Source organism: Apis florea, unplaced genomic scaffold, assembly GCF_048593485.1.
Source record: "Apis florea isolate Af1SG1 unplaced genomic scaffold, ASM4859348v1 contig_2293_pilon, whole genome shotgun sequence".
NCBI lineage: Eukaryota > Metazoa > Arthropoda > Insecta > Hymenoptera > Apidae > Apis > Apis florea.
Window position 1 is genome coordinate 2,013,293 of NW_028256554.1, and position 25,198 is coordinate 2,038,490.

General features: G+C 53.4%; 1 protein-coding gene across 4 annotated transcripts in view; it reads right to left on the minus strand.

The window, feature by feature from the left end:
• dac (dachshund family transcription factor) overlaps positions 1 to 25,198 on the minus strand; it is a 135,058-nt gene that overhangs the window by 56,015 nt on the left and 53,845 nt on the right. For all 4 annotated transcript variants that reach the window (XM_086904048.1, XM_086904047.1, XM_086904046.1 and 1 more), the window contains exons 3-4: positions 15,949 to 16,177; positions 14,072 to 14,134 (exon numbers count right to left, since the gene is read on the minus strand). In XM_086904048.1, coding sequence (XP_086760174.1) covers positions 14,072 to 14,134; positions 15,949 to 16,177 — 292 coding nt within the window. The remainder of the gene's footprint in view (positions 1 to 14,071; positions 14,135 to 15,948; positions 16,178 to 25,198) is intronic.

Below are 25,198 nucleotides of genomic sequence, written 5' to 3' on the forward strand. Positions count from 1 at the left end.
ACAGAGATATCTCGGTCCTTAGATTTTTCAATGGAAATGGAAATACTTGGATGGATTCGACGATTCTCTTTCGTTTCCTCTAATTCGTTCCGACGTCTCGCGGAAATTGAATTATATCGTCCGTGCGCACGAACGGGGTCAATGTCACGAAAAAATTCGAACGATAAACGGAGGGGAAGGAAACAGGCGGCGCGTGCTACGCGAGAATCATTTATCGGGGAGAAGGATAGGCGGTGCGTGCGGATCTCGTTCGTGAACGATACGTCATCCGTGGCGTGGCTCGGGTGACGTTCGCTCCCCCCGGCCGTGTGCCAGGGGGCGAGAAAGCTTCGAAAGCATTTTTCAATTCCGCGAAACTTTACGATAGATATCTTCCCCACGAGAGGGCGAGAGAGAGAGAGAGAGAGAGACGGCCGCCTCGCCAGAAACATTTGTACATAAATCTGAAAATTATGAGCCGGTCCCCGTCGCCGCAGCCCCTGCGACCCTGCAACCGACCGGCCATATGCCTGCCAACGCGTAACGGAGAGATAACGCGTAGGGTAAACCCCTCGTGAAGGGCAACCGCGTATGCGCGTCGAACTGCAGTCTCCTCCAGTTCTCCTCTCCTCTCACCACCCTCCTCGCAACACGTCCGTGTCGACGTGTCGAGCGTTGGGGGGGTCGAGGCGAAAAGCCTCCGCGTATAAATCAAGATTCGTGGAAAATAAAAATCACTTTTGGCGGCGGATCGCTCGATTAAGGGCCATCGATGGTCGCACTGGGATCTCTTTTTACTTTTCCCCTCGTGGAAAAAAAAAAAGAAAGAAAGAAAGAAAGAAAGAGAGGAAAGGAGACGCGACCGAGCGCTTATCGCGGTTTCGAATGGACCCCCGATTTTCATCGAGGGTCCTGCCTCGATTCCATTCCTCCCCTCCATTCCGTTTCCCTCGTTACGCGCGATCCGTTTCTTCTCCTCCTCTCTTGTTCTTTTTTTTTTTTTTTTCCTTTCCTCTTTCTCGCATATTTCGAACGATACAGATACAGATTTTTTATTTTTGTTCTATTTTTGTTCGTTTCCGGTTCGTTTCTCGTTCGTTTAATCATTCGCTTTTCGAGCGAATTTTCGATTCGATTCGAAGGGATTCGAACGCGAGGATCGAAGGAGAACGGGTGGATGCTCAGCCGGCAGGCAATACGCAAATAAACGGGACGAATCCCCTTTGGTCCCCCATCCTCGACGTCCCTTTGCCCGTCCGTCGATCCGCATCCTCGTCGAAGTGGATCGAAGAAAAATATGCCGCGGCGAAAAAATAAAGAGACCGATCGAGGGTGTATAGGAGGTGGATAGGCGAAGGGGCAACCGTTCCGATATCCGTGTGGAAATATCATCGTGTATCGTATGCGAAAGCGAAAGGCGAGAGAAGGACGAGAATACGCGGCGGGGGGGGGGGGGGGGGGCACGATCGTTTATCGAGAAAGAGAAGAGAGACCGATATCTGTCGCGCGGCAAGAGATCTGCTTGTCCGCGATAGAGCGGACCCCTCTCCGTTTCCTCGTGGCAACGCGGCGCGTGTGCGAGAAATACACGCGTAAAAGGCCGCTTATCGGGTTTGCGCAAGAATAGGATTCGACGACGCTTCCGAAACCCATAACCGAAAACGGTAACTGCCACCCTCCGACCGATCGAACTTATTCCTTTCCTTCGTTCCGCCTTCTGTCGCCACCTTCGGCGTCGTCGATAATCCGGGATGGGGGGAGGAAAGCGCGCGAAAGGGAGAACGAAGCGCTATTTTTCTGGAAAATTGAATAGACAAAATCGAATGTATTCGTCGCCTTGCCCGCGGTGAGAGTAGTGACTCTCGTAGTAGCGGAGAATTCATTCGTCGCGACGGAACACGTGCTCGAAAGACACGTCCACGAAACGAAATTACGCACGGTTGATGTAATGGGAAAAAAAAAAGAAAAAAAAAAAAAAAAGAGAGAAGAAGAGGTATCGCGCTTAATTACGCGCGAGGACGATGCGCTCATCACACCTTGGCGCTTTCTCATCAAGCTCCGCTTAATTTCTAACCCCTTGGCGGAAGGGGAGTGAACGGGAGCGGAACGGGAGAGGGAGGGAGGGAGAGAGTATATTAAACGACACTCGGAATTACAAATAACAAATTGCAATTTGATTTGCCGCACGGTCGGTCGGTCGGTCGTGCGGACGGGGCCGAGGGCGCAATTTATCATTTTACAGGCGACAATTTGGGTGACACGGCCCTTCACGCCCGATTCCGATTCCGATTCCGCTCGGGGCTTCGCCTCCTCCTCCTCCTCCGCCGACCTAGCTGAAGAGGTATAGCCGAGCTATATAATATGGCGGTCCCGAAAAATAAATCGTGAAATCGGTCCTGGATCGGTCGGAGGAGAAGGGGGAAAGAGGGGCTAGGGTTGAGGGAGGAGAAGGAGGAGAGCGAGCGGAGCGGTTTATATGGCTAAAGGCGCATCCCCCGAGCCGTATCGATCGTTGACTTTAAAATTCAAAGAGACCGACAATAGCTTCCCTTTCCGCCGAGCCTCTGTACTACAATATCATATTCCGTTCCTTTCGTTTCATTGTCTGGTAAAGCCTGCGCTAATAATAAAAGATTGCTACCCTGGAAGCTATGCCCGGTTAGGGAGAGAGAGAGAGAGAGAGGGATGGGATAAGGGGAGGAGAGCAGACGGAGAGAGAGAGAGAGAGAGAGAGAGAGGGAGAGAAGGGAGGAAAGACGCGCGTGCGAGCGGAGAAACCGAGCGACGAAAAGGATCGACGGCAAGGACGGGGTGGAAAAGAAGAGGCTTCGGGGTTTCGCCTCGGCCCGAGTCTTTCCAAGTTCGGTGCTACATCATCCGGATAGCCGTGCCCCATAATGCCACGCTGAAAAGTTGCTCGAATTTTGCGCGAATTTAATATTCCAACCTCGTCGCCCACCACTTTTCTCCCCCATCTCTCTCTCTCTCTCTCTCTCTCTCTCTCTCTCTCTCTCTCTCTTCTTCTTTCGATCCGAAACCGGCAAGGTTTTCCACTTTTCGCGCGGAGATTTTCGCCAGGTGAACATTCCCCCCTCGCGTTTCGAGGGTTACCCCGGTTCGGGACAAATTTTGCGGGAGAGACGAAAATTCGGGGCAGAGAGGAGCGACCAGCGTTAAGGAAAATTGAGATTCCTTCCTTTACCGCGCCTATCTTTCCCCCCTTCCTCGTTATTATTATTATTATCTAGGCGTTATATATATATATATGTGTGTGTTCTCATCTTGAGCAGCACGGAAACGCGGATACAAAAGGGAGAAAAGAGAGGGGTGGCGTTCGAATTACACACGTAACGGGAACCGAGAGAAAGAGATATTTGTCGAGGGTGGAATCGGGGCGGGGAGGAATCAAAGGGGACGCCAACAATGGACGATCATATTAAATCATAAATGTAAACGAAGATGGGCAACGGGGGAGGAGGAGGGGTTGGCGCGCGCGCGCGCCTCCGCTCCGATAATGAAAGTTCCTCGATCCTCCTCGGAGCCACAAAGCCGGTGAGAGACTACTACTCCTACCTAAGCGAGGTATAACCGGTGGCACGGTTTTACGCCTGCCGATTTATCGAGGCTACATCGAGGAATGATTTTCCGGCTGAACGCTGCCACCATCCGACTTTTTCCTCGACCGGCCTTTGCCGAGGGAGGAGGCAGAGGGGGGGAGGGAGGAGGAAAATAGAAGGGAAAAGAAAAAGAGTTTGGAGAGATCAAACGAAGAGAGAGAGAGAGAGGGAGAGGGTGGAATAGCGGAGGAGGAGGAGGAGGTGGTGGTGGAGGATCGATTCGATCGTTCCAAGTATCGAGAGAGGAGAGGAGAGGAGAGGAGAGGATGCATCGTACTCCGCTGGATAGTTGCCATCGACGTCGACGATGCACAAACGCGCGTGCAACGCGACTCGCGGCCGCGCACCTGAGCCGAGATTAAACGTTTCGGGGGATACGAAATGAAATATTTAGCGATCCTCCGGCGTTCAAACGGGGCCCACCACCCCCACCCCTATATTCCCTTTGTCGGCCGACCCGTTAGCCATCGAATCGAGCTGGAATGCGATAACCCCTTGTCGTCGCGCGTCACGCGCGTCTCCTTCCACCTCCTTCCACCTCCCACAAAGACGATCGTACACGCGCGGGACACCTGCTATCCTGTATCGGATCGATCGACCTTCTTCTATCCGTGGATCGTGCGTGCCATATTCTACTCGGAGAAAATGCGGCGTGGAAAGGAAGAAGAAAAGAAAGAGCGGAAGTGTAAAAGTACGAGTCACCGAGGGGGAGGAGGAGGAACGGTTGCTGCGGATTAAGTCGTGCGAAAATTGACGCGATAGACGGGGGGCGGTGGTTAGATCGATCGGGCGGGGCGCGTTTCGAGAAACGGGGCGGAGGACGGTGAATGGACCGGATTGAAACGTCGACGAAGGTGAATAGCGGTTTTCAAAGAAAAATACATTAGCGTAATGTGAAGGGTTACTCGGAAAATAAACTGGGAAAGGAACGAAGCTTATCCCGTGGGTGCTCGATCATTCTTTCAACGCTCTGGGAACGTCGTTTCCATCCGATCCGCGAGATTTGTTGTTGGGGGAAATCGCCGATTCGTTGGGTGGGGGCGACGAAGAGAGACGGGTCGAGAGCAAAATTGGACTCCGAGTGACGCGACGCGACGCGACGCGAAAGCAGGTGCCGTCGTTCGAGCGAAATGGTTTACGAGAATTTTATTGTCGGCCCCCGGTGTTCAGCGGTCGTATTTAAGGTTTTATCCCGCCGCCTCTCCGTGGCCGGCCCCCGAGAATCAGAGGGATGGAGGAAGAAAGGGTTAAGGATTTTATTTTTCAACCGCGTAAAAAGGGATGGAGAGGGAGAAAGAGAGAGAGAGAGAGAGAGAGAGAGAACGAAGGGATCCCAGGTTTCATAAAAGTCGTCTGGCACATTTGTTCCCGTAGATTATTGCCGAGCAGCGCGCGGACCGACAACACCGACAACCTTCCTACAACGTATTATTTTATTTATTATTTCACTTAAAACGCGCGCGCGTCTTCTCCTTCTCGAGCAAGGATTAAAGGAAGGGGCCTCGCATAAAGAATCGTGCAAAACCCGTCGGGGTTATATATATAATATCGGTTTATTTCCCTTCGAACCATGCCGCTCTCCCTTCTTTGATTAAACTTTCCAAATCGAAACCGAACAACTCTCTCCCTCCCTCCCTCTCTCTCTCTCTCTCTCTCGTTATTGGCAAAAGAATTCCAAAGCGAAAATCAACGATCGTCGATTATTCGTCGACTCGAATAAATCGCGTTTTCCGCGCGTCGAAGAAGAAGAAGAAGAAGAAGAAGGAGAGGAAGAGGAAGAGGAAGAGGAAGAGGAAGAGGAAGAGGAAGAGGAGGAAAGAAGCGCGACGTCTGGTGTCGAGTGTCGTAAAATTAAGGCAGGGAATCGCGTAACGTAGCGTTCGAGGGTTGGAGGAGACAAGAAGGGGCAAGGGGAAGAAGAAGAAGAAGAAGAAGAAGAAGAAGAAGAAGGGGTGGGAGCAGCAGCTGCGACATCGCGAAATTACGAGGTGGCGGTGGAAGTAGTCGCTCCTTAGAGGAAGCGTTGACAAATGACGGAGGCAACTTTTATTATTTTAGATGTCGGCCCATCACGACCGCCCGCGCGTGTTACGACTCCGGCCGAGAGTCGTGTTTTACATACGTTTTCGCGAAGGAAGAGGAGCCGTACAAATGCCGCCTCCACCCCTCCTCCCCCCCCCCGTTGACAAATGGGCCCGGGCTTTTATTGGACCAACTTTTTAACCTACTCGCTCCCCCTACGCGTTTCGCCGCACCGCTTCGAAATAAAGATAAACTCTCCTCCTCCTCCTCCTCGCGCCTCGTTCCTTCTCCTTCCTCCTCCTTCGTCGAGGATGCTTATTTCAACGAGCGATGCTTATTTACTCGTTTCCACGATAAACGTGGATGGGGCCAGCAATTTTGGTCGAACGCCAGGCAGGGTGCCTGCTATTAGCCCCGGCTCGATTTGGTTGTGAAAGCTTGCGAAAACATACACACGGGATTGGATAGAAGGTCGTAGTCGTGGTCGTAGTCGATAGAAACGTTACGTCGCCTCGCGAAAAAAAGGAAAAAAATCTCCTCCGTCCCGTCCGTTCTAATCTCAACGAAAATTTTCGCCAACTCGATTTCGAGTCGAGGAAATCGAACGATCGCCGAAAACCCCGTTAATTCGCGATCCTCGAACCGTTTCCCCCCTTCCCTCGCCGATAAAAGGGTAACAGGGAAGAGACAGACAGAAAGAGAGAGAGAGAGAGAGGGGATCCAGGAAATGGATGGTCGGTCGTGACCATCATCGTTCGACGTTCGACGCGCGGACTCGTATTTCCGTGGGCGAGAGAGAAAAAGAAGGGGTGGAGGGGAGGGGGAGGCGAAAAAAAAGGAAAGGAAGGGGGGGAGAAAAAAAAAAAAAAAAGTCGAACGCACGTTTCGCTCGAGAACATATTTACGCGGCCGATGACAAATGGTTTTTAGCGGCGCTGGGTGGGTGGATAGGAGAAGTTCGGGACACCCGCTGCACTCTCTCCCCGGAGGGGTCTGGGAGAGAGCTGGCGGCGGCGGCGGTGGCGGTGGCGGTGGCGATGGCGATGGCGATGGGAGGGGGAGGGTGGGAGAGGAGGTGGCGGCGGCGGCGGCGGTGGATGGGAAGGAAAGTGGTTCGCAGATGCGCCGTGACTGATGGTCCCTACTTCCAGATGTACTATATACCGCGGTACTTTTATCGGCGCTTGTTTGTTCAGCGAGTTTCGAAATACCAGTGGCAACGGCGTGCCGTCGCCCTGGATCACGGATAGCGCGGCGTGAGCGGCGGTATATGGAGATTGGGCGAAAGGGAGTGAGAAAGAGAGAGAGAGAGAGAGAGAGAGAGAGAGAGAGAGGAGAGCAGTAGACGACGCGGATGGAACGAGGAGGAGGAGGAGGAGGTGGAAGGAAAACGAAGCGGGCGACTGCGATTATCGTCGTCGACGCGGGCGGAAGGAAGGAGGGAGAGAGAGAGAGAGAGAGAGAGAAAAAACGACGTGCTTGTATCAACCACGATACACGCGTGTATTTACGTGTCGCGGCCGTAAGCGACGTTAAGGCTTTCGTCGTGCCCGATGATGGACGTCTATCACGTGAGACAACGTTCTCCCTCTCGTTCTTCCTCGCCTTTTAGTTCCCCTTTTAGTTCCCCGTTAGTTCGACCGCTTCGAAATTCCACTCTCGCTCTTCTCTTTCGAAGATCGAGAGAGAGAGAGAGAGAGAGAGAGAGAGAGAGAGCGAGGGAAGGGATCTTGGCAGGGGAAAAACCGAGGAAGGGTTGGTTATACTCGAGGCGGCGAGTGGGATCGGTGGATTTCGTTCGTTCGTTCGTTCGTTCGTGGAACGGATGGAACGATGGATCAATTAATAAGAGGAGGGAGGATCGGCCACTTTTCATCGGGGAGTGGGAGGGGGAGGCGGCGCGCCCACGCGTTCCTATGTAAATTGAAGAGGTTACACGGTTTTACATATTTCAACAGATTCGCGGCCGACGAGGCAGGGAAGAAGGCGGGAAAAGTGGCGAGGGATGCGGTGGAGAAGGGGCCCGGTAGCCACTCGAAAACCGCGGGCGAAGCGTTTTGTCGAGTGTTTTATGGAAAGCTTTAGAATTGTAGATTTTCTCTCTCTCAGCCGGCTGGCACCGCCGCGCTGGATTTATGATGGTCGCCGCGTCAACCTACGCCTCCCGCCGCCCCCTCTTACTTTCGCCCCCGTTCCCGATCCGATAATATAAAAGGATATTATTTAAATTCTTGAAAATTCGTTCCTCGCGTGTCGCGGATAGGCGACGACGCGATGCCCTTCTTCTCCACGCTTTTTCCACGTCCGCCCAGTTTCGCGCATAACTCGCTACGTCAGAAACAGTTTATAGACCGATGATCAACGATGGAACGGAACTCGCATCCAAGTGTCGTTTAGCCGCCTCTCGATCGTCGATTCGATTCGATTCGAGGGAAACGACAAACGCCTCCCTCTCGAGTGGCCGTCGTCCTTCGTCCTTCGCCTCGTTTGTCATCCAATTTTTTCCCTCCGCTCTCTCTCCGCCCGAATTATTTATCGAATATTCGTCGGGGACCGATTCGTCGACCGATTACCGAGCGATATAAATCGGAGCGCGGCCTCCTTCCTTGCCGCGGGACGATTGAATTTCCGATCGTTCCCTAACCTTTAAACCCAACCGTGTGTACCACGCAGACCATCCCCGCGAGGGGATCGCGTATTTGTCCAAGGCCAATCTCGCCGCAGCGAGAGAGAGAGAGAGAGAGAGAGAGAGCGAGGAGGGCGGGGAGGCAAAAGGTAAGCCGGTATTGCGTATTATACCGCGTGGAAACCGCCGTCCGGACGGACACTGCAAATATTAGTTCATTACCAAAAGTGGCGGCGAAACCGAGGCTGCGAACGGTAGCGCCGCGGAACCGCAGGAACGTTCGTCCGCGGTTTATTTAATGACACCCTTCCGCTGCTTTTCAATTAACCTCCCCGTCGCCTCTTCTCTTCCCTCTCTCTCTCTCTCTCTTTCTCTCCCTCCCTCCCTCCCCCTTCTCTTTTTCTCTCTTTCCACGTTCCTTCCACGTTTCCTCGATATCTCTGGAAATATTCTCGCGGACGAGAAAATTCGAGCGAGGCGGAAGTTGACTCGCATGACGGAGGATCGTAAATAAGAGAGCGAATGGAGGCGCGGAAGGCTAGACGCGGTGCGTGCGGGATACGTCCATGGGTGCGTGCGTGTACGAGCGTACGTAATATAGTGCACCGTCGAAGGGAGACCGTTTAATAACAATATATCTCGGACGTCGCCAAGGTACGTGGTGGGAACCGTGGCCGGGAAATAAAGGAGGCTAAGGAGGGGAGCTCGACGGAGAAAGATATTTTATTGTTAGAATCTCGGTTGTTGTTTCCGCCTTCGAATTCGATCCGTTCTTCGAAAAACGAAGACGGAAGAAAAAAGAAAGAAAGAAAGAAAGAAAGAGTAACGCGTGTGTCCGGAACGGGCCCGACTCGACTAAACGAGACGATTCGATCGAGCAGGCAAATTAGACGAGGAGAGGAGAGGAGAGGAAGCTCGTTAGTCACGAAGCTCGTTCGATACTCCCACGAAGATCCATCGAGCGCCGCCTCTTCCCGAGTAGAAACACCGGGAAAATAATAACCAGATCTGGTGGAGAAAGATGGTTGGAGACGAGAGACGGTTGACAATTTCACGGTACATCGGTGATCCGTGGGTGGATCCGACCGATCGGTCGAACTCCGGCCACTAATTATGTTTTTAATTAATCATCGCGTTTCGTCGCGGGCAAAGTTTACACGTCCACGCTCGTTACGCGGCCTAATAACGCGCGTCGCTCGTCGAGGAAACGGGCGACAAAGTTCACGCCCCCCCCCTCCTCCCTCTCCTTGTAAACCGAGGCGGCGACCGCCTTCCTCCTCGTTATTTCTTCGCTCCATTCTCGCGACAAGGCTATCGAAATAATCCCGAAGCGAGCCGGGGGGAGTGGTTCGCGGCGTAAATGACCCGGAAACCGTCTGCTCTTCGTGGTAAAAATACGGAGAAAATTTCGAAACGGAGGGAGAGAGAGAGAATAAAGAGAGCGCCGCGACGACGTCGTTAACGGCGCGACGTTAATTATCGTTCGAACGATAATTATCGCTGTTCCCGTGAACGAAATTGCGCCACCGTTAACTAAATAAGTAAGTAAGTAAGTAAGTAAGTAAGTAAGTAAATAAACGAGCGAGCGAGCAATTCGTTGTCGAGTTAATAAAACGAATGTCCCGAAAGATTGGCGAGAAAACGTGGTGACGACTCTTTCTTTCTTTCTTTCTTTCTTTCTTTCTTTCTTTCTTTAGCCATCTCTCGGACGGCACACCTTGTCGCGAGTCGATACTCGTTACGATACTCCAATTCTCTCTTACGTTCCTCGCGAGAGAGAGAGAGAGAGAGAGAGAGAGAGAGAGAGAGAGAGGAGAGAATGATTCATCCGGATCGATGCGCGAAAACGATGCGAGGAGGAGCAATTTATTGGGTCGTTGAAAAGCCCGAGGGCCCCGAGATCGTGACCGTATCGTTGTTGCGTAAGAGGGTCGTTAAGAGGGGTCCGTGTTTCGGGATCAGGTCCATCGTTCGGCACGAGCGAGCCCCGTGCTTCGTTTCGGGGAACCGATTCGTACCGACCGATTCCTCGACTGACGCGTCGTACGATGTCGCCGATGATCCGAGCGAAACGGGGGGAGGGGAAGGAATCGAGCGGATGGATCGAGATTCGTTCCACGAACGGGTAACGAACGAATAACGAACGATTAGATTCGGATCGGATCCTGGACCCGGATCGTGAACTGGATCTCTAAATCACGTGGGCGCGCTATTATCCGCGGAGCGCCTGCGGAGCTGATTCGCGGAGCGGGGGCAGGGGAGGGGGGGGAGGGATCATCGGTGGAACGATCACCGATGTATCTATCGTCTGTGTGTGTGTGTGTGTGTGTGTGTGTGTAGAGGGGAAAAATGGAAGAAGACAAAAGGAAGAGCGTGACTAATGCTCGGAGCGATCTATCCACGGACGAGTAACCTGTTATTACTAATTTCGTTCTGACATGTTCGGCCGGCTATCGAATCGAACACCACCTCTCTCTCTCTCTCTCGTTTTTAATTCTCTCTTCTCCTCCCCTCTCTCGCTCTCCCTTCGAGTCTCAAGTTAAATATAACTTTACTTTACTTTTAAATTCCATGCTTATGGTATTTTCGCGTTATCGACTTCATTAGCCTGGTCCTGGTCGTCCCGTCACGACGAGAAGGCGGGCCCGCGCTTTCGCTTTTCTCGATCGAACCGAGTGCTCGAAATATCGAGAAGGATATACATATGTGTGTGTGTGTGTGTGTGTGTGTGTGTGTGTACGTACGGAAGGAAGGGAACGTAGGCGAACGATCGAGACGCGCGAGATCGTAATTAGCGTATCCCCTGATTGCGGGCCGCTGACAAGCCGACGCCTGGAGCCGCGTGTCACGGTATTAATCATAATGCGCGTATTTGCACGGATGCGCGCGCGTGCGTGTCGGCGCGCTGACAGTTCGTTTGAACGCAATTAACGCGCCGCCGCTTGATAGTCGGTCGGCGCGAAGCCTCGCCTATCGCGGCCAACGATCGTCGAATCGAATTAACCGTTTCGTCGTCCCCCGCTCCGCGAAACGGTCCACTGCGCCAGGGGTAGGGAGATATCTCGAGAGTTCTTCAACGCTTCTTTTCAATCTCTCCTCGCTTACCCCCTCGGCGAATCGAGGGATGGACGGAGAAGGGACGAACGCTTCTCTCGTCTATTTAAAGCGGAAAAATCGACGCGATCTTGCGATGAGAAACGATCGCACCTTCTTGCACGTATATGCCCATCCAGATACATCGAAAGATGCTACGTTTTCGAGAAGAAGAGAAATTATAATTTTTATAATTTTTAATCGTTGCCAACGTTTTCGTCGTAACGTAACGTAACGTTAAGAAGACGTTTTTTTTTTTTTCTTCTCCGAGAGCTTCTCCCCCCGTCTCCCAAGAGATAAGCAGAATCGAATATCTCGCTGGTAGGGAGGGGAGGGGTGTAAAATGGAATACGCGCGAAGATGGATCGAAAACGAGGCTTGGTAACGTCGGGGCTCAACTTTATGAATATTATTTTCCAGCAGATGTCCCCGACGATAGAACCTCGTCGTCGTCGTCGTCGTCGTCGTCGTCGTCGTAATTAATGACATCTTTCCGAGGCGGGGGAGGATGTTGTCGGCGAATTGGGCGCGAAAGAGGAGAAAGGAGGAGAATTTGAGAGGTAAGTTGGCCGGCGATAAGGGAAAAGCGGTGGACGGGCGGGTGGCGAGCGACAATGCGCGAGAATTATCCCGGAATGACGGGGTAAGTTTTAAAGGCAGGAAGCCGACATTAACGCATTGATACCTTGCGCCATCGGCCGCGCGCGGACCATTAATATTACTTAGTTTACGGGCGTAGCTCGCAACGGGGGCGCGGGACGGGGATACACCACCACCACCACCGCCACGTTCCATCCACTCGTTTCCATCCGCGATTCTTCTCCACCCTCTTCACGCTTTTCTCGGGAAACGGAGGATAAACGGAAAAAGCGGCGTGCAAGGGATACAAGGGAGAAGAGGGGCTTCTCTCGTCCGGCTGCTGTTCGAGGGCCAGTTTTTCGAGGGCCGGCTTCGACTTCTCCGGCTTATGAGATTTAATTGCGCGGCTCGGCGGACAAGACAAACGGGCGAGTTTCGCGGCGGAATTCGGGTTTTCGAACGGGTGACGCGGGCTCAACGGCGGGATCAACGGCGACAAATCATCGGGATTAGAACGGAAGCGTGGGGCGCGGTGGATCGAGCCGATCGCGGATAGAAAGAAGACGGAAGGGTGAGGGAGGGAGGGAGAGAGAGAGAGAGAGGAGAGGGTGGAAAAGGGTGGAACCCGACAGGGAGAACGAGATTTCGCTGGCCGGGCGTGAGTCTCGTGAGCTATTAAAATCAAAAGGACAAACAATTAATAACCCCGCTACCGACGATTAATCAGAATTTAACTCGCAGTTAAATACTCGGGTTGGGATGGGCGAGGTAGCGAAGCTCGAAAGGGATACACGGCGGGGGATGGCGAGGGAGGGTAGGGCGCGGGATAAACAAAGGTTTACATCAGTGTCAGTCGCAACAAGTCCGAATTCGTCTAGGGTTCTCGGCATGAATATTCACGGTGCTCGCTCCGTCCGTCCCTTCCCAGCCGGTCCATCGTCGTCGTGCCCGTCGTCGATTCGCCGCCGCCCACCCTTTCCCTCTCCGTGTATATCGCTCCGCACCGACCCATTTGCCGCCACCCCCTGCGATATCCATCGAACGGCTACCGGTCAAAGGCTGAAATCACAATACGCGTTTGTCCGGTTGACGAAGTCGACTCCGACCGGGAGAGAGCCGGCGAAAGCAAATAGAACGAGAGAAACGGGGAGAGAGGGAGAGGTGACGCGTACGAAGGGAGCGAGGAGCCAATGGTCATTGCCTTTGAATTGGAAATTACGTTTTCGGCCGGTCAAGTGTCGATTTTCGCGCCCCCCTCCCCCCCCCGTGTTAAGGGGGAGGGGGAGCTGGGCTTCTCGCAGCACCTTGCCTTCCTTCCTTCCTTCCTTCCTCTCGATCGACCACCGCAAATATCCCTTCCAATCACGAAGACAAAAGGAGAAATACCATGTCTCGTCTCGCGAGGAATGGAGAAGGGAACGACTGTGGAGCGTGAAGTGGAAAGGGGAGGGAGGGAGAGAGAGAGAGAGAGAGACCCGCGCGACCGGAAATCTCCCCGATCAGTGTAAAAGGAAGCTGCGTTGTCGTGCGGCGCGAGTATTTCGCACAGGCAGTCGAATGATTTAATCCCCGAATGATGGACGGGCACGTCGCGACGATGATCTGCGTGCCGTGAAGTGACAAGTGGTTAGGATCACGGGGAAACCTCGGTGGCGGATGACGATGGGTGATGGCGCTTGATGGGCGATGCGCGGATACAGAGGGGGAGAGAGAGAGAGAGAGAGAGAGGGGGTGGTGGTGGTGGTCGGTGGTTGGTGGTCGGTGGTGGACGTTGGTGGTGTCGTATCGGTGACGGCGGGACCCATACGGGCTGGTGGACGACGGATTTGAGGACGGTGCGGAAGGAGGGTGCGGACGCCGGCCGCGCACCGTACAAATCATGCGGGCATTACAGCGTCACGGCTGGACTCAACCTGTCGCGCGGCCGGAAACTCGATGCCAAAGGTAATGCTGATTTATCGGACGCGAAACGGTCGGTCGCGTGTTCCACCGCCTACGTCTCGCGGCCGAATCGTTTTTCCTCGCCATCCTCCCATCTCTCTGTTCTCCCTTCCTTCCCTCCCCTTCCTCCCCCCCATTTTATCTCCTTCTTTCTCTTTCTTCCCCCCTCCCCCTGCCCGTTCAGTCGAGTACGGATTCAAATTATTCCTCCTACCTTTCGAGATGTTTCACAATATCTTCGTAGGCAGCACGGCAGTTTTCCCAAACCGTCCCGGACCTGTGGATCATAAAAAAAAGCGACACTTGAGATACGACGGTGAGAAAACGAATGAATCCGAAGAATACGGTCGAAGGGGAGGGGGGGGAGGAGAGAGAACGTGTTTCTCTCTCTCTCTCTCTCTCTCTCTCTTCCCTTCCTTTTTCGGGGCCGCGAATCCCGGCGGGGAGGGAGGAGGGAGGGAGGGAGGGAGAAAAGGAGGAGAGGGAGAGGTTGATAAGCGAATCGGTTAATTATAAGCCTGCCACGGGATATCCTGGAAGGAAAGTGGATCCGCAGAGTTGATTAAGAGCGTCTTCGCCTCGTGCCCCGTCCCGTCGTGCCCGTCTCGTTCTTTCCGTTTGTCCTTTGATTCGATCGCGTGCTCGAAACGAAACGAAACGCGCGCTTTGAAGTCGTTGATTAAAAAAGACGTCGTCGGTCCCCTCCCCTCCCCCACCGAGAGTCGAGAGTCTCGTCGCTAATTTACCTACCCGAGGAGTCGATGGAAGGAGGAGCGATATCGGCCGATTCCCTTTTTTTTTTTTTTGGAAAGAACGATTTCCACGACGACGACGGACGAATACAGGATAGGAAATATAGGAGGGAAAAATTGATCGGTGGAAAATGACGGTCGTGGAGCGAGTTCCGGTCGCGCGCGCGCGCGAGAGAGAGAGAGAGAGAGAGAGAGCGAAACCGAGAAACGAGTAGGTAGAGATGGTCGCGGCAAGGGTTGAATCGGAGGGTGGCGATGGAGGGCAAACGGTGCGCTGACGGGTCGGGATGGGGTTGCGTTGAATTAATCATATTCCGGTGTTTGTCGTGCCGCCCCCAGACGTAATCCGTCTTACCTCCCGATCTCTCTCGCTCCTCTGCCACGATAGATTTGCATTTTAATTAAAAGCAAAGCGCTGAAATCATAATGCGAAACGTGCGGCGCCGCCTTCGTCGCGTCGTTATACACGGGCGTATACGGTACAGCCTCGGAAGGACACGAGAGACGAATCGAACGGATGGACGAGCGAACAACGGACGAATCGACGGAGGTTAATTACAGTTGCGCGAATCCTCGAAAGTCCCGTGGCTGGAAACCGGAGATCCACGGAGGAGGATAAACGTAACGTACGCCGTGTGGCATTCCGTTAGAAACGCGTTAACAAATGCTTGGATCAACCAAGAGGGGAGGGGGGGATTTCCTTCGACTACTCACGCGTCTTCGTTTCTCCCTGGCCCCGCGTCAAATCCGCGATATACGTCTCGGGACCGCAACGTCTCGAGGATTTATCCCTCGCCCCTCTCGTTCGATCTCTTCTCTTGGCCTCTCGAAGGGAGGAACGAAGTACGAACGAGTGTACGAGAACATGTAGGTCGGAAAAGGGGGGGGGGGAGGGAATTTCGTCGGTTCGGATCGAAACTCTCCTCCCCTCCCAGAGATCGAGATGGTGATCGATTCGTAGCGCGAAGGGGTGAAGAAGAAGAGCGAAGGAGGCGGGGGAGGAGAGAGAGAGAGAGAGAGAGAGAGATCGTAACGCGAGCCGAGTAAACGACCTAGAAGGAACGCGAGTCAGCCAAGGAAACGGACTTGGATTCCGCCATCGAGAGGCGAAGTGGAAGGCGAGAGAGAGGGAAGAAAAGATCAAGCGGTGTCGAGACCCCTCGGATTTCCACGGCTTCGCCGTCTCTTCAAATCCTCTTAAAGTTGTATTCTTTTGGCCTCGCCGCCCCTTTCCTCGCGACTACGCAACAACAACTACGGAACAAACGCGAGCTCTATCGTCGATGAGATGATTTCCCGTCTCTACGCGCGAAAATCTCGACGCCCCTCCCCGTCTTACCTCGCCAGCGCCTCCATGTTGGACATGTTCGGGTTCACCTTGAGCCCCTGCTCGGCCCGCGCCTGTGCCTGCGCCTGCAGATGATGCGGCAGACTGGCCGGCGACAGGATGGCCGTGTGTCCTGCGCCCGGATGTCCGCCCAGTTGCATGAATTGCATGTGACTGAGGTGCGTGGGCGGGTGGTTGTACCCGTTCGCCAGCAGCGGCGACTTCTCCATCCTCGGCACATCTGAAACCGGAAAACCAGCGAGCCGCGTTAGTTTCGGGGGACGACACACCCCGCAAATAGACGGGCTTGATCGATGTCCTCTCCGCAAATACGCGTATTTGCCGAGAGGATTTTCCCAACGCAGTTTCGAAACAGGCCGTATATCTTCGTCAAGGGAAGGGAGGGGACGGGATCAACGACGAAGATACGGATACTTTGCATTCGAATCGACGCGAAATCGTTATTGACGGATCGTCCAACAGGCCCCCCTCCACTCCCTCCCCCCGATATCGTTCCACCCGAGTGCGAGTGGACGACGTCGAAGATGATGCTATTGCATGAGAGAGGTCGAAAGGAGGGCAATATATGTATATAATATATACACGTGTGTGTATATGTATATAGGGTGCAACTAAAGGTGAGGGCGAGAGAAAGAGAAGGAGGAGGAGGAGAAGAATGGGTCGATGGTGGAAGGGGTAGAAAATGAGCGGTGCCTATTCATTACAAATTATCTAAATGGCAGTGATTTCGGCGGACCGGCTGGCCGTTTGACGAGTAAGTGGCGGGTTGGCTGGACAGTGACTGTCGATCCCGCGAATCCCGGCACGGCCCGCGACCCGCCACGGGACCACGCCGTGGATCGTTTGACAACCACTGTGGGACCCCGGCCCATGACCGGCCCTAAAATTGGACTTATTACAACTTATAGAGCGCGATTTGAACGCTCCGCTCGATAACATACATTATCCCCAATCCATATGATTTAATGAAATCCCTCTAAACTCTCCACTTAGCCTCGGTACCTTCTCGCGCGGTACCCTTCTTTCCTTTCCCCTCCCCAACCCGCCCGCCTTTCCTAGATTGCTACGTGTGTGCACCGACGTGACCGAGAGAAAAAACCCACGGAGGGGGAACTGAGACGGAGAGAGGAGAATGCTAGCTGTAGGATACTAGCGGGCGGAGAGCGAGAAAAAAAGGGTACGGGGGTGAAAAGGATCGTGAAAAGAAGGGAGCGAGAGAGAGAGAGAACAGCTTGGCACGTTCCGATCACCGGTGGATCACCGTTAAAACGCACGTTCCCCGATTTTATAACCCCGACAACGGATATTTACCGGTCGCGTATATATATATATATATATATATATACCGACCAATGAAGACGTTTCGAAACCTTGTAAAATCCTGAAAACTCGATACTCGCGTCGAGTCTTTTCGAAAATTCGAAACCTCGTCGTCGTTCATTCGCAACGTTCGTTCTTCTTCCATCGCGTGGATGGTTGGAACGGAGAATTGGAAAAAGAAAGAAAGAAAGAAAGCAAGAGCCGAGGATCTCCGATCGGATCGCGGGCAGAGCGGAACGCGAGGGGGACGATAAAACACAATTTGAGCTAAAGACCGCGCTCCTATAACTTCCCACCCCAGCGAGACCGCGCGCGGACGTATACCGCCACCTCTTTGCCCCTCTCGCGGCTGATGAGGTGACAACCCATAATTATACAGACCGCTTTCTGTCTGGGCTGACTGCAGTGGCATGCGGAGGAGAGGCCTCCATCATCCTCCTCCTCCTCCTCCTTTTTCTTCTTCTCGTTCGCCTTTTCTCTCCCTTTCTTCGCCTTCTCTCTCTCTTTCTTTCTCCCTCCTTCCTTCCTTCCTTCCTATCCTCTCTCCTTCTCTCCTACTACGTCTATCTGCGGATCTCGCTTTTTCATCCTCGTTCATCCCCCTTCGCTCCTTTCAACCGCACGGTGGTTTCTCATCCACCACACGTTTCCAATCCCTACTCTTTGCGCGCCGCTTCGCAATAACGCTTGCAATAACGCGCCTCGTGTTTTCGTTCCGTGCGCGATGTAACGCTGTACAACGTTGTTCGTGTGGCGGCGGAGGCGGAGAGAAGCGAAATCAGCAGTCGGACTGGGAGAACGAAAGGAGGGCGGAGGAGGGAGTCACCGACTAAGCTACTTCTTTTCTGGTGTTAATTACAAAACGCGAGAATAAATTGGCGAGTTAAACGAGCGGCGGTATCCCTCTCTCGGCCGCGACCTCGTCACGTCTGTTCCTCGTTGGAGGAGCGGCGGCCCTCCGCGGATGAATGGAAGAAGGGCGAGGAGCCGTCCGTCCCGCGCACAGGTGGAATTCGTTATGCGTCGCGATCACGGCCGTGTACGCTCTCTCTCTCTCTCTCTCTCTCTCCCATCTTCCACCAATTTCTTCTTCTTCTTCTTCCTTCTACTCCGGGGAATCGCCTCTCCCCTGGAGATCCTCGAATATCTCCAATTCGATATCCGCCTGTTTGGTACGTGAAAGCGGCGTATGCGGCCAGTTTTTCTTCCTCCTTTGTAGTCTTTTTCTCGGCGTGCACGCCGACGGGCCCGCCACTTTCTCCGCTCCAACGACCACCACCCGAGACGAGGTATTCGTGAAATTATTCGGAAAATTTGCCCTTTGTCCGCGGATCCTCGGCCACCCCCGCCGCTCCCCTCGTTGTTCTTACCAAACGGCCAAGAAATCGACCGAAATCTTCTTCTTCTTCTTCTTCTTCTTCTTCTTCTCTCCGCTCTCGATGCTCCTGGCCACCGTCTACGGTAACGCTTCTTATTTGCGCTTATATATATGTATATATATATGTATATATATATATATATATTTATACATATGTGTGTGTGTGTTTACCCTCGACACCGACTCCCTGAAAACCCTCGGATTTAACCCTCGAACACCGACCCTCCGGCTACGGCCGATGACATCGTGGCCCTTTAAGTACCTTCCACGCCGCCCTTTCCCCCCCACGTCCTTCTCGCCACCGTTCGTGTTTTCCTCCGCGATTGGGCTGGGATCGGGAGACGGAACTTCTCGGCGAGTACGCAGGGAGAAACGGGATGGGCCCCGTTAGCCGGGGCTCCGTCGTGCACGTGCATCGCATCCAACATTGTTCCACCCGACTCGGTGGTATTGGTATATAAACACGGGAGACGGGAAACACAGTTTCGCGCAGGAGGAATCCGGTTTTTCAAGTAATCGAGGAGAGAAGCCGGGCTAGCAGGCGAGCGAGCGGGCAGGCGAGCAGACAGGCAGGCAGGCAGGCAGGCGGGCAGCCATCGAGGTAGCTCCCTGCGTCCAGTCTGGAAACGACCGAGGGAAGAGAGAGAGAGAGAGAGAGAGAGAGAGCGAGTGGATGCCATCGCTATGTATATCGCCTTCTTCTCCTCCTCCTCCTCCTCGCTCCTCCTCTTTCTTTCTCCCGCTTCTGCTCTTCTTTCCTCGCTTTCCTCTTTCACCACACCCATTCTTCTTAATCGAGCTCGCCCTCCCGTATTGAGACGTAGCTGTCGTCGTCGTCGTCGTCGTCTCCTCCTCGAGACTGGCCGCGAGTCAGCCGCGTTTCGTTTCCTCCTTCGTTTCGATGATTTACATTCCAAGATTCGGGGGAAGGGAAGGGGAAGCGATCCAAGATTCGGTCGAGATCGAGAAACGGAGCAGAGGGAGGAAAAGGAGGAGGAGGAGGAGGAAGAGGATCGCGTGGCAGGAAAGAGATGGAAGGAAGGATGGGGAGGGAGAGGGAGAAGAGAATATTGAGACGTGTAGCTACCTTACGGAAGGCGGGTGAAAAGGTATAAGATACGGTCGATCATTCTCGCGTAGTGACCGCGATAAGAGGGTTTCCTGTGTTCGAAACCCCGACCCGGTTGCTTCGAACCCATACGGCTGGCCTAACCACGCGTCTCCTCCTCGCGAAAGAGCAGTCCCGATATTTGTTCTTCCAGACTCTTCTCGGATACGAGCAACATCCGAGGGCAGTAAACCTTTTGATATATAGTCGAAGGTTTTTAGAGTTCTGTCAGCCACGCCCACAATCAGCCTTAGTATTATTTACACTCCTCGTGGTTTGTAGTCGCTTGTCTCGCATCTTCGTCCCCATCCGCCTCCCTTTTCGTTTCGTTTCACTTCTCTTTTCTTTTTTTTTCCTTTTTTTTTTTTCTTCTTTTTCTCGTTTCGCGCTCCCTTCTTGCTCGTTCCGTCCTCGTTCGACAACGTCATCACGCTCGTGTATCACTTCAGTTTCCTTCTCCTTTTTCCTTCCTTCTGTCCATCCTCGAAAAATCCCCCTTTTTCCCCGTTTTTGCTTTTCTCCATCGTCCTCGATTCGACGCGATTCCCCCTCGATCGAGCGACGAAGAAAGAATATGTATCGTTTCGTCCCACCAGCGGGATTGGCCGGCACCGCGAATTTATAAAATTAGACACGATCGCGCCATCCATTCCCCGCGAAATTATCTATTCCGAGGCATGTACGCGGCCGATCGTATATAGCCGGCGGCGCGGATTTCGAATTTCGCCCTGCGACTTTGGCACGCAACTCCTCCCGAAACTGAGACCGGGACCGCATATTTTATTCTCGAAATGATGATGATACGCACGAAATCTCCATCGCCACGCTGTTGTTCGATTTTATCGCGCCAATTCGACGCCGCCGGTCCGATTCTCGCCAATCTTTTTTCGCCCCGATCTCGCACGGAACGCAGTGGCGCCGCCTTCCTAGCAAACCTTCTCTGCAAACCTTCCACGACTCGTTGTTGTTTTCGACTTTGTTTCCTTTCCTCTCGATTCCCGACCGATCGACCATCCATCCATCCATCCATCCATCCATACATGCGATTATCATTTTCAAAACGAAAAATATATGTGTGTGTGTGTGTGTGTGTGTGTGTGTGTGTATGTAGTTCTTGTCTGGAATCGGGAACGAGAGAATGCCTGGTTCGAAAAATCCGAACGTCTAATCTCGAAGGTAAATCTTCCCCGCGGCCTAATCAAAACCCGAGGATCGAGGGCCAACCATCTGCCCGTCAGCCAACCTCGCAACACTCCGATACTTTTTTCACGTGTGCTCGTAACATCGGTTAATCCTCTGTATAAACATTGTATTGTATTTCGCCGGGGATGCTCCCATTATATCATATTTTGTTATTAATATCTTCCGACTGGCTGGGCCCCAGAAGCCGGGACCGGGCCACTTTTGTGCACTCGCCGAAGGTAAACCTGCCTGTAGCACGGTTGAACGGGGCCGGGGGCGAGAGAGGGAGAGAGAGAGAGAGAGAGAACGAGCGAAAGGGAGACGATGCTCGATACCGGTTTTCCTTTATCGCGCAATGCCTACCGGGATTTGTATTATACCCCGAGCTAGGAACGCTCTCGTCCAATTCGCACGAAACGATCGTTTTCCGCTCGAATCGAATCGAAACCCGCGTTTTACACGCTTTTCCTTCCTCCCCGTAACGTTTCCGATTTCATCGCGCGCGGTTAAGTATCGCTTAGGAACGAGGAGAGGAGCGCGTTGTCGGGTTTTGTACACACCGCACGAATATCGAGTGTCGTGGGAGGGAGGGGAGGGGGAGAGGCGATTTAAAGGCAATCCCCGTTGTCCCGGTTGCGAGGCCAACACGCTCGTGGCGGTGGCGAGAGCACGCCACCGCCGCAGCCCTTTTCAGCCCGGAACGAGAACGGAAATGAAAAGAAAATAAATAGCGCGGCAAAAAACCGCGGCTCGTTTGCGTGGGTACACGCGTAACCAGGACCTTTGACATGTGCCCGTGTAAACGAGCAACCGGCCCGCCTGCCCTCCAAAGTAGACATTTACCCCGTGTCGAGGGGGTTGGTTTCACCGGCGGAAAACAAGCCACGATCCGTGGTGTCGGTTTTCATTTCCCTCGCGCTTTTTTTTTCGCGTTACTCCACACTCCCTGGTCTCGTTTCACTCCCGCGTGTTTCGTTCGCGCTCTCTCTCTCTCTCTCTCTCTCTTCCCTCCACCCCCCCCCCCGTTCGACACGTTGTCGGGGAGGGGGGCGGGGGAGGCGGAGGCGCCCGTTGTTTCCGCGCACTTCCGCCGGTTTGTTGGTCACCAGGGCCCCCGCGCAAATTATAAAAATACCGAAACGAACGGCTGGAGAGAGCGGTGGAGAGCCGCTATGCCGGCTCGCTCGAGGACAAAGCGGGCCGCTCGTTGATTCGCGAGTTAATTGAGCGGCGCGGCACTTGCCGGCCGCTAACGAGTAAATTGTTGACTACCACCATCGCCCCGCTGCCGGGGCGGCGAGCACCGACCTGCCCCCACCCTCCCGCGAGCGCCCGGAATGGCCGGCAAATTAGTACAGATTTTTGAACCAATTAACCTCGGTTTTAACCGCAGGAAATTGCCGCCACTTCTCTCTAAAAAGCCTACGAATCATCTTCCCCCCCGCTTCTCGCCAACTGCCTCCGTCTTTTCCCCCAATCTCTCTCTCTCTCTCTCTCGTTCGATCGTGTTCGTTCGTTGCGTGGCCAGATTCACGGATAAAAAGAAAAAGAGAGAGATACGAGTGTCGAGGATTTCCCTCGAATCGCTACATTCGACGCGGATATTTCAATGTGAGCGGATTGTCGACGGACAACGTCCGTCAACGTAGACGGGGCATCTCGTGAATCTCGATCGGGCGAGAGCGTGTGGCAAATGAAACGAGCGATTAAACGGGAGGGCGATAATCAAGTCGCGGTAGAACCGCGAGGTTTCGAGCCTCGTGCGAGATCCTTTATGCGTGCGAGCCCGTGACCGCTCGCACATTCCGATTTATTAACGCGAATAGATCGGCGAACACGGATCGTCGCAACTCCCTGCAGCGCGAGCCTACCACTTTTTTCTCCCGCGTCGCCCCTTAACGTCTTCATCAGCGGGCAGCGTGCGACGAGCGAAAAAACCGGGCGAAACGCGAAAATTCCGGGCCCCGCCTGATTTACGGCGACGCGCCACGATGTTCCACCAACGAACGGGTTTTAATTCATACCACGGCCCGTTTCGTCCCTCCACTCTCCCGCCTTCCATGCGCGCGATCCGGCGTACATATTCGTACGTTCCTATCCCCCTCCTTATCCGCGGGTTAACCTCGACCGTTCTATTCCACCACGATTATTATTATTATTATCCCGGTTTAATCGCGAGGATTATTTCACTTTCGCCGTCCAAACTCGGTTTTGCCGCCCCTCCCCCGAATTTCCGACCGCAGCCTGAAAATTCCACGCCAACCCGTGTTCTCGTCCTCCGTCTCTCCCCCCTTCTCCTTCGACCCCTTTCGACCACCTCGACCACTGTCGAGAGAAGAAACGGACTCGTCCTTCGAACTGTACTCGCTTTGCACGGATTCGTATTTTCGATCTCGAGAGAAAGAGAGACAGAGAGAGAGAGAGAGTGTTCGTCTCGTAAAAGTAAAAGGGAACGGTCGATATGGCGCGATATCGACCCCCTATTAACCGGGTTTCGTAGATACCGCTTTCATAGAGAGCCGCGCTGACCGACCTACGACCGGCAAACGGTTCAATCGATGCTCTTTACTTTAGCTCGACGATGCAGCGTCGTTGAAACTTAGATTTCGCCGCATGGATCCGCGAAACGAAAGCAAACCCGCTGCGCTCTCGAGGATTCCCTCGAAGGAAGGAAGGAAGGAAGGAAGAAAGGAAAATTCGCGCGTGAACAGGGAGAAGGAAGGGGGAGGAGGAGGGGGAGGAGTGCTTGGATAATTTACTTAGTTTGCGCATTAATACACGATTCCGGCGTGCATTAGGTCATATAATATAAATAACCGGCCGGCCAATTTGATTAATGCTATTTCGGTAATCGATGCATTAAATAATTACGGGGGGAGGCCGAAAACGCGCACGTCGAGAACGGGTCGACGTTAGCCGATAGTCATTAGTTTATTACGCGTAGCGTAGCCTAATAGTTCCAGCTCCGGGAATAGTTTGATCGAAAAACGATCGGACCGAATGCGGTGGAGGGGGGGAGGGAGAAAGAGAGAGAGAGAGAGAGAGAGAACTCGCGAGGATTCGAGCAGAAGGCCGGTTGGTCGAGGGTTGGCTCGATTTTCCATCGGGAAAAGAACGCGGCGCACGAGAGAGGAGCACCGCGGCGTCGTTAACCTAAGCCGAGCCAACAACAACCCCCCCGCGCTCTCTCTCTCTCTCTCTCTCTCTCTCTCTCCATCTCTTCCTCCAACCCAGCAAGGGCTCACCCCTTCGAGCTATTTATTTTTCTCATGGGTTTTAATTTTGTAGAGACAACATAGATGCGATCGGCCGCTGCCTGTACCGAGAGCCAACCTTCGATCCACGTATATACACGGCCATTGTGCCGGCCATTGTGCCAGCCACGTCCCGAATGGATGTTATGCCGCCGTTATCGGGATCGGATCTCGCTCGTTGAGTTTATTAATTGCGTTATGGCAAGTGGCGCTCGCCTACCGGTTCAAATTGAAAAAAATCCCCTGTAGAGCGAGCCACGCCGCTCTCTCTCTCTCTCTCTCTCTCTATCTCCCCTTTCGCTTCTTTATCCCCGTTCTTGTACCCCCTTTCCTCTCCTTCTTATTCGTCTTATTACGTCGCGATCGAGAGGAACGGATATCGCGAGAGTCTCTCTCTCTCTCTCTCTCTCTCTCTCTCTCTCTCTCTCTCTCTCTCTCTCTCTCTCTCTCTCTCTCTTTCTCTCGCCACTTTGTAAATTGATATCGCAAGGGATGGAAGATAATCCTCGGCGCGAAACGCGTGCTTCTGGGTGTTCGATCGCGTCCTCGATAACCCCCTTCGTTTATTACCCACGACGATTAAACCACGTACACGCACACACGCGCGCGCGTAACTTTTGCCAACCCGTGACGAACGCAATCCCCTTCCTTTTACGAGAGGGGGTGGGAGGGAGAGGGGGGGAAAAAAGCGCCAAGTATTTCCTCGAAAAGGAGAGAGGAATAAAGAGAGAGAGAGAGAATCTTTTCCACGGTGGTGTGGAGAGATTAAAAGGACGCGCGACGAATATATACACACACACACACACACAGACACACATACACACACGACACTCCAATGTTTACGATCCCCATTTTACGAGGTTGGTTGCGTGGCGAGTAAAACGAGCGAGCTCCTCCGCCGGCGAGGCGGGGGCATCCTGGCGGAGCGGAGAAAGGAAACGCGGCGCGATCAATCGTAGCCGGAAAGGGGATCCAATCGTAAAACAATTATACAATTAC